Here is a 13,058-nt window from a genome sequence, read left to right on the forward strand (position 1 = left end):
TACGATATATTGCAATACTAAAAGCCAGACGATATTTGTGTTTAGTAGGACTAAATTTAATTAGGAAAACTCAAGTAAACAGTCCAAACTGTTTAATGCTTGACATGAAACATCTGAAACAAAAACACTCTAAGTTCAAAATGAATGGAGAAATTAACATCTGCCTTATTAGAAGTCATGTCAAATAAACAAACAAAAACTACTTTACTGAAATATCAAGTATTTTTTAACATGAAAAAAGTAAACATGTAACACTGAAGTCTTTCTAAGTACTATGATTGTAAAATACTTATCCAAAAACTGCTCTATGGAGCATCAAAACAAAGCACTTTTTATGTGACCTTAACATAAACAAATATAAATCAAAAATGAAATTGCTTGAAGAATCCATCCAAGTAAACATTAACAAAAAATGTAAAGTGCTATTACAATTAAGTGTTAATAAAATAAAGTACAGCTCTGCAGTGTCCATCAATGGAACACTTTTAGTACAACCTGAAAAAAGGAATTTACTCATCTAAATAAGTGCTTATGAGACTCAACCAAAATGTCAAACATTCTCATATCAGAGATTTTACATGTGTAGTGTTTTCTCAGTGTTTATTTTTCAATTTCCAGATTTTTGTGCAGGAATACAAGCTGATCGACATGGTCAGCTCTCAGGACACTTCTCTGTGCATTTACTATGTCTCCTGCAGAGGAGAAAACTCTCTCTGCAGAGACACTTGTTCCAGGAATGCATAGGAAACTCCTTGCTACTTTGGATAGCTGAGGGTATTCCTGTTCATGGTCCTTCCACCAACTGAGAGGATTTCCTGTGAGAGGCAAAGGGGTCTCATCTCTATACCTCTTGATCTCAGCTGCAGCAACATCATGTTCTGATTTTGGTGCAGTATTGTCACTAGTAGAGGCAAACGTAGCTCCGAGCAAGTCCACCAATGCACATGAGGTCCTCTGTCTTTTTAGGGGTGGCCGAGGGATGGAGTCAAACTTGTCTTTGATATGTGGGTGATGAGCCTCCTCTGTGGCATTCTCTTCCTCCACCTGTTTGTCAGTCTCCTCATTCTTTTGCTGCTGAAAAACATTAAATTCAAATAGTATTAATGTCAGAAAGTCAAAATTCAAATCCAAGATTCACCCTGTTTTTCACTAATATTTGATGACAAATGTCATCAATATGCTTTTTTTTTTTTTTTTTTTTGCTTTTTACTTTATTCACTTGCTTATAACTTCAGTTGAATTTTTCCAAATAAACTAATTTATTTACTTACATTTTCTTCCTTCTTTATCACAGTCACCACAGTGTCCAACAGTCTGGAATAGGTCTCACTGGTCTCTGCTTCAGACAGGAAGGGCAGGTCCTTAAACCGAGGATCAACAGTTGATGCCATCCATAGTGTCTCCCTCTCATTTACATATCTCTTTCCCAGATCTTCTGCTATGGCAGTCTTAATGTCCCTTACTGTCGGTGTATCATCAACACTTTCTTGTGCACCCATCACAAGCTTGGCATGAAGAGGAGCAATGATGGACAGGGTTGGCATACTCTCCTCTGACATCACCAGGGTGGCGTCCTTCATAGGCTTGAGTGCCCTGACAACTTCTTCTGCACATGTGATGTCAGACTCACTTAATGTGAAAATTTCTTTTTCACTCTTCCTAACTTCTGCAGAAAGCAGAGCTGCACAGATGGCTGGTTGCTGTTCTAAAAATCGTTCTATCATATCATAGGAGCTGTTCCATCTTGTAATTATGTCCGTGATCAATCTGTGAGCTGGTAGCTGAAGGAGGCACTGTTTCTGCTTCAACTGGTTGCTGGCTGTGGTGCTGCGCCTGAAAAAGGCTGTTACACGTCGGATCCTCCCGAGAAGTCGCACCACGGATTGTATTTTCAGTGCTTTCTGTGAGGCGAGATTCAGACTGTGTGCAAAACATTGTATGTGCGTTATGCCTGCAAGTCTAGCCGCGAGAGCCATGTTTGGTGCATTATCGGTAACAACAACAAGGTCCTTTGCGTTCAATCCCCATTCAGCCACAGCGTCAGTTAGTAACGCTGCAATGTGCTCACCTGTGTGACTGTCATGCATGGCTCGGGTTTGTAGTACATGAGACTGAAGGTTCCACTGGTCTGTTATGTGATGTGCTGTAACAGTTACGTACGATTCAGTGGCTCTCGAAGTCCAAGCGTCGCATGTCAGAGCAACTGTCTCAGCCGAGTTGAGAGAGTCCAGCACTGTCGCTTTGACTTCTTGGTACAACTTTGGCAGAGCGATGTCCGTGATGTGTTGTCGAGAAGGAACGGTGTAACGGGGCTCCAGCGTTTTAATCATATTACGAAATCCTTTATTCTCCACAACACTCAGGGGGCGCATGTCTTTGCAAATAAAAACAAGTACTGACTGCGTTATTTTTGTTGCACGAGTTGAAGTTGCTGGTAGTTTCGAAAAGTTAACTTCTTCAATTGTCCGTTGAGAGGAATCACCTCGTTTTGTTTTAAAATTAGCATTTGACGCTACGTCGCTATGGTGTCTAGACACGTGTGTTCGTAAATTTGTTGTGTTACCGGAATATTTGACTCTGGCGGTGCAGATTTTACAGACTGCATAGCTCTTGTCATAGTCTTTACTGCCTTCTTTTGTCCTAAATCCAAAATAAGTCCACACATCAGCTTTGAAAGCTGCGGGGGCCGGCTGTATCCTCTCCTCTTCAGTCATCAGTTAGCTAGCATCACACACGTCCACTGACTGTTCTACTTCGTTCTTTTGGCAAACTAGACGCTTCTACAGTTATCGCGAGACCTCGTTTTTACGTCATAGTAAAGGCGGTGAAAACTGCAAACCAGTGGCCGGAGTTTGAATTCCAACATACAAAAGAAATAAACAGTAAATGCATGTCATTTTTCAATTAAAAAAATCGATAACAGTGATTTTAAATATCGATTCAGTATCATTGCGCGAAATATCGCGATATTTCGTTGTATCGATATTTTCTTACATCCCTAGTCACTTCCTAACACCTTGCACACAGGGGGACATCAATGACACTGTTAATTACTATCAAGAACATGGTTTACAAGTACATGGGCGACACATGGTGCATTATCAACTTCTGTGTGTAAAGCCAACTCTCTCCTGTTAATAGGCTGGTCAGGTTGATAATCGGAGCAATTGTTCGAAACAGTGCTCGTCGTAATGAGTTGGACCAAAGCCAGCCTGGATAATAAAGGTGCAAACATTACCAAGTAGGTTTTGGTTAGGGCAGAATTGTCCTGGTGTCTAATAATGGCTTTCTGCTTTACATTGAAATCGGTATTTGCTTCACTTTGGACATTTTGCATTTTTTCCTCTAGAAATCACTAAACTCTTTCAAGCCTCCATAGCAGATTTTGACCACACGCTAAACCCAAATGCACCTACTCTTTAAGTTCAATAAGTAGTGTTAATGTATTCAGAAATTAAATTAATTTAAGCTTCTTGAGTTTCTGTGACAATTTTCTCAGTTTTGACTACTTTTATCATGTCTGCACGTGTCAGGAGAGTTGGATGATGCCTGTATGGAACCTGTGGATTGCTGGGTTGATGAATACGTCCATTTCAGCACAGATACAGTTAAGCTCTGGTCATTGTAAAATGAAAATAACGTGAACATAATGCAGTTGTTGGTGATTGTCAAACATCAAACTTGTGGATCTAAGTGAACATTTGTCACTTAATCAAAAGATTTCAATTTGTTAAAAATTGTTATGTTTAAAAATAAATTAGACTAAAGAGACTTTTTAAACAGTGCATTAAAAGAAGGATATTTAACCATTTGGATTTTGAAGTTGCTAAATAGCATAATATTTATATATACACTATACACTACTATACAATGTAGTGTAAAGTGCTTTGGGGTCCTTAGGGACTGAGTAAAGCGCTATACAAATACAGGCCATTTACCATATACTGCAGAAAAAGTACCCATACCAAACTCATTAAACTTTCACTCTGGTTAAACAGCTTTACAACATTTTTCCTCTTTTATTGCTGTGGAATTTCATCAGGTCTGAACTTTAGAGTCGATTCTTCTTTGTTCAAGTAACACAACCAGTCAGATGACGTTACGGACGGACATATCAAGGCTCTTTTTGGACATTCAAACTAAACCAAATGTAGTGTTTAAGCCTAAAGTTGTCTTCAGACACAGTTAATCATTGGTAGGAATTTGACCTCCTTATCTGACCCAAACAGCGAATGTACCAACTATATGCTAGCTCTAAGCCAGAGGTGTCACACTTATTTTAGTTCATGGGCCACATACAGCCCGAATCGATCCCTGAGGTAGTAAAACCAAACATCAAAAGGAAGGAAGAAAAGAACAGAATAAAATGCCCTCTCTAAAGAACTACAAGTGCATCCTACAAATATGAAGAACAGCCTGATGTCTCAGTAAAATAAATGTAATTGCATCATAATGTCTCCACATTAATTACATTTACTTTCCTTACAACTGCATACCAGTTTAGTGGTTATTTGTATCCCTCTAATGTCAATCAGCAGTATCCTTCACTCTCATCAGTAGTTGCTTGAATCACTCTGCCGAAGCTTAAAGTAGGTCCAAAGTTAAGTTAAGTTGTTTTTTGTTTCTTTTGGTTCTATGGCCTGTGGTCACCACATTGCTGCCAGCTTCCTGTGAGGATGTGTGGACTTTCCATACATTTTCACTCCTGTATAGTCTTACTGTCTGAACATAGCCATGCTGGTAACAGCAATGCATTTCATTTTAAAATATATTTCACTGCAAGTTTCACTGTTTTTTCTTTCAAGCCAAAAGCCAGCCTGCTGGCTACTCCCAAGGCCTCATGTTTGACATCCGTACTCTCAGCTAAACAGCAATGAACACATTGATTGTGTTTGTGCGAGTATGCCTGTGTTCTGTTCTGTAAAGCACTGTAATACACAGTTTTATGCTTAAACCTAAACATTATGAACGCCTTTCCCGTCCTTTTCAAGGCAAAAAAAAAAAAAAGAAACATTTCCACTGACCTTCACTATTAATTAGTGTAAATCAGCATCTTGTTGAGCAGAAAGCTTATCTGAATCACTGATTTCAAATATTAGCCTTGCACAACATGTATCTTACACAAAGAGCTGAGAACCAGCAGGTTTTCAATCCAGCTAAAGGACTGCAGCAGGTGGTTCATTTTTTTCCTCTCCGGTTGATGGAATGCCAATCTGTAAAATAACCTGCTGCAGTCTTTGGCTGGAATGAAAACCTGCAGACCCTTGGTCCTGTGTGGCCCATTTTTGCCTCTATGATGAAAATGCTCACACCAACAGAGATGTATTTTTTGTAGAAAATGGCAGTTTTGCCTGAGGCTACTGGCCACTTCGCTAGAAATTTTAAGAAGTGTTTTCTCTTTTTCTTTTCATCTGGTGCCCACCTCACACTCAATAGAAATGACTGATATGGCAGATTGAGATGTGATAAAAATCCCCAACATAAGCCTGTTGGAACAGCACTGAACAACACTCAGTTATTCACTGACTCATGAAGTCTACCTCTGTAAAAACTCTACTGCTAATCAAATGGCAGCTCGTGTAGTAAAACTTTGAGTGTTTTACTACGCAGGCCAGTAATGTGCAGTCTCATATACAGAGTGACGCTAGAGACTCTGCAGATTTATCTTTAAACATATGAATAAGACTATAAAGTGACAAGTTTTTTGGTGTTCTACCGAAAACACACATAACTCACTTTGGATGGCGGATGTCAGGAACAGAGCGGTTCAGGGAGATGCGGTCGCTGACGTAAATGTTGAAGCCGTTTTCTCTGTAGGCTTGATCGACCCGGTCAGCATCAGTCAGGGGGAACGGCTTCCCCTGTTCACCGTTACCTACAAATGAACAACATTTCATCACAAAAACTTCAATCTATACAGACCAAAAGGGAGCAAGCAAATCTCACACGTCATTCTCTTCACAGAAATTCAACAAGAGGGGAGAAATTAAACAGTAAGTGAATTTGGGCTTTTAGTGACTGCATCACTACAGGAAGAGAGGCATGCACGAGATAAAGAAAAGAACTTAACGAACTAGAATTACAGAATTATAACTGGAATTAAAATTATATTCACTGTAATACCAATTTACTCAAATGAATGCTGTGTTTTATTTAAGAACACTTCAAATTAGCAATTGAGTCCATGACCTCATCAGGAAATGTTTTCTCTCACACACACACACACACACACACACACACACACACCCACCCCCTTTTGGACCCACAGGAGTCGCCCCCTTCTCATGCTTAGAAAGCTCCACCTTTTAGACCTAGAAGCTGCATCCATCCTAGAACACTCTCCACACCCACTTGTTAACTATAGCTGAAGTCAAAACTAATCTAAAATATATTAGTTTGTCTCTGGATATATAAATCGGAGATTAATGTTTGAGAACAAAACGACAAAAGAAAAAGCCACACAGGATAATATTACATCACCATATTTTGGGGATTCATTAAAAGAAGAAGTATGGTCCTGTGGAGAACAAAAAACAACTCTAATCATCTACAGACATGCATGTTTCATTAAGCAGAAATTACCCACGTTTCCTTCCAAAAGGAAAGAAGAGTGGAAAATAACTTTTAGCCTTTAACGGCTCATTTCAGGAGATAAACCCATTTGGACTAATTTACACTCAGTGTGTAAAAGCTGTTTTCCCTGAACAGAAAATTAAACCCAATCAGTGATGATTGTAGAAGATATAAACAGTATTTATGGCACCAGTAATGTATCCAAAGCACAGATTTACACCCTTGCTGGATACCAGGAGAGCAACGCTCTGGATGTGTGTGTGTGTGTGTGCAAATCCAAAAGCATCTTTCTTCATTAAGTTTCATTTTTTCAGGAGTTGTAAAAAGAGATTTTGACAAACCAGATCGAGATGCGTCTCTTTTGATTGCTTCATAGTCATGCCAGTCTTTTCGCCGCACACCGTTGCGTCCCAGCTGAGCGCCCTTCCCCGCACGATTCACTCCCTGATGGAAAAAACAGAATTGGACAGAGGGATGGTTATGAGCACCGTCATACACACAGACACATCTGCATTTGCTCTGCTCTGATGGCTGGATTAACCAGTGAACAGTATATTGGCTGCCATGTGGACATACAGCACACATTTCCACAGATGTTCATATTTTGTACTCCAGTGTGTCTTACAACTGTACGGCAAAAGGATATTTTAAGTAGGGAAGAGCTTCCAGAACTTCCTGATTTATAACAATCATTCACAACATGTTCAACCAATTTCAGCTTGAAGCTATTAAGCAAGCAATGTAAGAGAACTTCTAGCTTCAGTCACAACCAGCTGCTTCTTATGCACGCTTGCAAGTTGGTATCTTGGTTTAACTTTGCTCCTCAAGTTCCTCCTATTTTAGTAATTCTTTGGAAATAAGTGCCACATCGTAGACTGTGTATCAATGAAGTAAATGCTTAGGTGAAACGCATTAACTGACCCAGTAAGTAGTAGGACATGCCGAAAACACTTCACCAAGGAGGTATCCAGGTGGCACCCAGGCCAGACACGCAAACCACATCAAATGGTTGCTGGCAGCCCAAAAGAAGTGGTTCTTTTCTGGGCCAAGCTTGTAATGCTGTGTAAATAACTAAATCACTCAGACAAAACCTCCACATCAGGATTGGTACAAGAAGGTGAATATGAAAAAAAAGTGGAAGCAAAAAACAAAAACAGAAACAATACAGAGTGATCCCATCTTTTCAAACTATTGCAGCACCTCCACCTGTAGAATCGCTGAGCTTCTGGACTGATATATATAAAAGAGACATGACTGTCGACTCATCTCTTCATTTCAGTAAAAGTCAGTTGAAACGTGCACGATCAGCAAAAATGGCGGCTTGCGACAGGGGATGTGATGTAAATTTGGCGTCAGCTTTCTCGTAAGGTGCCGTTTGCCCGGCACTAGGCGGCAGGCATGGGGAGGCCCTTAGATGAATGTGGTAACAAGGATGAGCAGAGTTGTGACTGACTAACAGAAGAATAGCACGTCTCTAAAACATCTGCTAATCCAGTGATTGGGGATCAATTTGGATGTGCACCAAAAATAACGTTTGCCAGCGGTTAGTAATGTGGAAGTGCAGTGAAAATTGGAGATTGATTGAAGAGTAAAAACGGCAAAGTCACATAATCATTGATTGTCCAGTTGACTGAAGCTGAATCTCAAGTGCTAGACATTTCTGTTCCAAACCAGCGCACAACCTCCCACGCCAAACCTGCAAAGGCTCAGCCACCTCGCACACAGAAATGGTCAGGAGGATGGTAAAAGACACCTTTTTTGTTGTTAATGAGATAAAATGTGAAAAACCAACATAAGTCGTTTACACAACAGAGCAGCACACTCAGTCTTTTTTACCTCACCCCGTCAGTATCTGTGTCAGCTAAGAGATTTCTCCAGAGCATCAGCTCTCACTATCTAACAATGCTCTGCTGAGAGTTCATCCACAGAAAGTGTACTCTTCTATTTCATGCTTGACAACCCTGTGAGGAGAATATCAATGCCCTGACACACACACACACACACACACACACACACGCACTTAGTCATTCTACACGCTGAGTGACTTTCAGTGACTCTGCATTGTGAATTACAGGATCACAGCACAATGGAGAAATAATTAGCTCGATGGGAGGAGGCAATTAGTGAAACACTTTAAATACAAATGGCACCACTGACTGCATGAAATACTATGAATTATTAAACAGACTGCTGGCTTAGAGGAATACGACCCTGAATAACAAACTAATGGACAGTATATAACCACAAAGATTTCGTTTTAGGTTAATCTTTTTGATTAAGCCTTCAGACTCAGGCACAGACTCCCCCCCACCCCCACCCCTTTGACCCAGAGATCATTTTGACAATTTAAGGGTTATGTTAGGTTTAGATTTTTGTCAAGTTAATATATGCATTACTCAGTATGACCTTGTATGGGAAATTTTCTGCTCCATCTGGGGGCAAAACATTCCCACAAGCTTAACAACGCGTTTCTGGTGTAACAAATATGACGGTTGAAGATGACCAAATCTGACAAAAGAGGAATTTATAGTTACACATCCAGGGGCCATGCTCTAGCTTGGGGCCATGAGTACTACAAAACAAGCAAACCATAGAAACTGGCTGGTAAACTTTGGGGTGGAAAACCTTGAACAGCATATTTATTGTCTTTTTGACCACTCAAATACCAGTTTTCCACCAACACCCTCCTCAAACTAAAAGAGATTCTATGCCAGTCTATCAGACAACAGTTACTGCCAAAATGCTGCCATTGGCGTGGTATCACAAAACTGGCACTAATGTCAGAGGCAATATTTGTATGCAACACTGCGATAAACTGATCCTCATCGACTGTGACATACAGACTGAAGAAAGTGGATATCAAACCACCAGCTAACCCTGTAATGCTTATGTTTTATCAGTTAATTAGTTAACCAAGTAAATAACCTGCCATGCTTCTCACACACCACACGAAGCTCAAAAACCAGCAATCCCCGAGTTGGGAGGCCTTATACTTAGGCAACTGGGGCTGCCTGAAATACAGGAACTACTACTATATCTTCTTTTGATACGTAGCATGGCTGCATAGTTTAATGGTTCACACATTTGGCTAACAAGCAGAAAATCTGTGGTTCAGTCCCAGGATGAGAGAGAGAGAAATCCCTTTGGGGTTGCAGAAGGAAAGGTTTGATTTGATTTGGTAAATCAGACATGCGGAGTTGCCCGCTGTAACAACCCCTTGAGAATAACGGGGCAGCCAGTAATAGCTTCTGTTGATAAATGGCACCGCAAACATTCTCAGTGCCTGAATTAGACTTCCAATTTTAGTATGGTAAACTTGAATTGTACTTGAATACTCTGTAACTTTAATAGCTGTAATAACTGTACTGGACAGCTTTCGTACATTGATTAGAGCAGATTAAATTGTGTGAAGAAAACTGCATCAACTCACGATTCAATCTAAATTCTGACTTCTCCAATGAAGACTTGTGTGCTCCAAGACATCATCCCTTCATGAAGTACTCAACCTCTTAGGTCAACCGAAGAAAACCTTCAGCCCATTTGTAAGATGACTGACTAGACGGTGTGGATAAATGAAATAAGTTTTGTTTGTTTTTAAACTGATTCCGCTCCATTTACTCGTCCTTCCTTTCTTTCATGGTCTCCCTTTTCCGACCCCATGATCTCACTACTTCATTCCCTTTCTGTTGCAGACACCTTCAGTGTGTTGCATATGGATCTGACAAGCAGCAAGAGTCCATCTGTGCAAATTCATACTATAAAGGAACAGTACTGTGCCGCCCCATTTCCTCCTGATTAAAATTTCAGCGCACATCGCCACAATATTCCTCTGGGGTTTTTCCTGCTGCTCAACAAGACCTTGAAAAACAAGACAAGGAGAGGGGGGAAAGTTTTCAGCTAATGTGTGCACATGTTTAGTTTTGTGGACGCAGGACGTGGGCGGGTGGTTAAAGGAAAGAAAGTAATTGAAATAGACGGGAAAAGGATGGGCATGAAAACAACTGTTCACACGTGGGTAATGAAAGAGGAAAAGAAAAAGTAAAAGTCTGCAAAGTTTTAAGGTTTTGTGCTGTGGGTGGCAGGTTAAAACAACACAGTGACTAAAAGAGCTTCACACTAAAAGCAGCCTGCAAGTTTGTCACTGAAAAGCTAGAAATGTGAAGAACAACAGCAGTTAAAAGTGAACATCTCTACTAACTAATAAAGCTGATATCTAGATGCAAAAACCTTCACATCAGAGTCGCACTAAACTGTTAGGTTTGGTTAGAGTCAGGTAGAGGACATAAAAGAGTTCTCTCTACACAACAAGCAAACAGGATTAATTCAGCTCAAGGTGGCCATGGTTAACAGTAGGGCTGCCACGATTAGTCGACTAGTCACGATTATGTCGACTATTAAAATCGTCGACGACTAATTTAATAGTCGACGCGTCGTTTGAAGCTTTGTAAGATCACAAAGGACGCAGGAATGAGTAGTAGGATTTAAGAGTGTAATAACGGACTGAAACAGAAGATGGCAGCACTGCATGTCCAAGGATGCCAGCTGCCGTTAAACCCCGAAGAAGAAGAAGCTGTGTCCCAGAATTCATAGCGCAGCTGTCAACAATGGCGGCAGCTAGTTAGTTTTAACTTTACTCTTATTATTCTTTCTGGGTCACAAAATAAACGTTTAACATATTTTCAGGCGAGAATGTAGCTGTGTAAACCTCAAATATCTGCTCAGTTTATCAAGACACCACATATTTTCAAAAGCGCTCCGACGTTTTCGGAGACGTCTGTTACCCACTAGCTCGTTAGCTAGGCGGGGGCAAGGCTAACTAGAGCCGTGAGAACACCGGACTCCCGGCAAATCGTTTTCAAACCCACCGCCGTCTTTCGCTAGTCAGGTTAAACATATATATAAGTCACTTAGATAACTTAAATGTTATTGTTTGGCTTTCTTTAGTATTTTATTTGTTCCTGAGTAAATCGGTTTGGCTGAGATTAAAGGTATAGTTTTTGCACAGCTAAAACTGTCAAGCAGACAGCTGATTATCAGAAGTGTGAGACGCTGGAGAATTTACTCCGGTGTCCTGTTATATTTTAGAAAGCAAGGAGTTTATTAAACTTCACCGAAACAATCTGCAAATTTCATTAAAAATTAATAAACTACCATCTTGTCTTTATTTTTAGTTAGCACAAACACTTCAAGCTGTAAGCTAATGATAGTTATATAAGAGCAGATGCTGCTGGTGCAATAAGCTGTAGTTTTACGTCCAATGGATGATGATCTGATTAGTCGACTAATCGCAAAAATAATCGGTGACTAGTCGACTATCAAAATAATCGTTTGTGGCAGCCCTAGTTAACAGTGATGCCCACATGGTCTGGATGAGTAAAAGAAGGTAAGGAGGGCCACCAGAAAACCCCATAAACTGAGTGTATTCATTTAAAATCTACTTGTTTTTTCTTAGTTAACTGGATTGTGGCACAGCTAGGCATGGAGTATTACAGTTAAGTCATTCTTGTTGCTAAGGTTCATGGAGATGTCATTACTTCGGGAAAATAAAACAACTCGACCTGAATACTTCACTGCGTGTCATACCAACCAACTGGTTACTGCTGCTCCTTGCAAGGTTATATGCTGTGCTCATTATTCAGACTGGACTTAGAGGAAGAGAAACATTCTGAAACATACAAACTATCTGCAATTCTTACAAAAATTATTTCCCCCCCCCCCCTCTTCAAAAACACCAGTTATGTTTAAGGTTACAGTGACTGTTATAAGGATTTAGCCCTCACAGGATTAAGCAGGATTTCATTACATTTCACACATTTTCCTAAAGCTCTACAAGTAACCCCAGAGCTGATTTACAGTAGCAGACAAATTTTAATGAAGCCAAACTCAAATTCAATGGCACATGAAAGAATGCAGCATTGTCCAATCACACAAGCTTGTGGTAAATTACTTTTTGTAATGAGGGTGCCAAATTTGTGTAGTTTAATTTACAACTTTGCAATGGCAGGGATCGTGACCCAGGGTGTTGCATCTATGTCATTTATTTAGGTTGAACCTGAAACACTGCTCAAGGCTCAGCTACGAAAGACACAGGTTAGAGCTCCACGAAGGGTCTAGAGCAGGGGTGTCAAACTCATTTTAACTCATAGGCCACATAATAAGGGGTGGCTCAGGAGGTAGAGCAGGTGCATCCATCGGAGTATGAGTGTGTGTGAATGTACTTAGAAAGCACTGAGCGCTATATAAGAATCAGTCCATACTGACCACTTCGATCTTAAGTGGGCCAGACCAGTGAAACTCCCCTGTCTCTCAGTGTAAAGAAGTTACATTTAACTGCATTTTCTACGCGATAAAGAAAAAGCTGACAACTCTGAACTCAAATTGTAAGAAACTTCTGGTAGCTCGTTGCCCAGCCTGGTCAGGTTTTTTTTTTCCCCATTTTTCGTTTTTTGTTTTTTTAACTGTAGTCGTTTTTTTTTTTGTTTTGT

General features: G+C 40.2%; 2 protein-coding genes across 2 annotated transcripts in view; both read right to left on the reverse strand.

Annotated features, from left to right (window-relative positions):
* galnt10 (UDP-N-acetyl-alpha-D-galactosamine:polypeptide N-acetylgalactosaminyltransferase 10 (GalNAc-T10)) overlaps positions 1–13,058 on the reverse strand; it is a 126,211-nt gene that overhangs the window by 84,384 nt on the left and 28,769 nt on the right. The window contains exons 2-3 of the mRNA XM_085364724.1: positions 6,915–7,017; positions 5,737–5,875 (exon numbers count right to left, since the gene is read on the reverse strand). Of these exons, the coding sequence (XP_085220850.1) occupies positions 5,737–5,875; positions 6,915–7,017 (242 nt within the window). The remainder of the gene's footprint in view (positions 1–5,736; positions 5,876–6,914; positions 7,018–13,058) is intronic.
* On the reverse strand, positions 601–2,933 carry LOC146624748 (E3 SUMO-protein ligase ZBED1-like). Its single transcript, XM_085364830.1, has 2 exons — positions 1,272–2,933; positions 601–1,074 (listed from the first exon to the last, which is right to left on the reverse strand). The coding sequence occupies exons 1-2, from the start codon at positions 2,712–2,714 to the stop codon at positions 601–603; spliced, it is 1,917 nt and encodes a 638-aa protein (XP_085220956.1). The 5' UTR covers positions 2,715–2,933.

The sequence above is a fragment of the Diplotaxodon limnothrissa genome, linkage group LG10, assembly GCF_057381915.1.
Source record: "Diplotaxodon limnothrissa isolate DT_005_m linkage group LG10, D_limnothrissa_male_GT1.1, whole genome shotgun sequence".
Taxonomy (NCBI): domain Eukaryota; kingdom Metazoa; phylum Chordata; class Actinopteri; order Cichliformes; family Cichlidae; genus Diplotaxodon; species Diplotaxodon limnothrissa.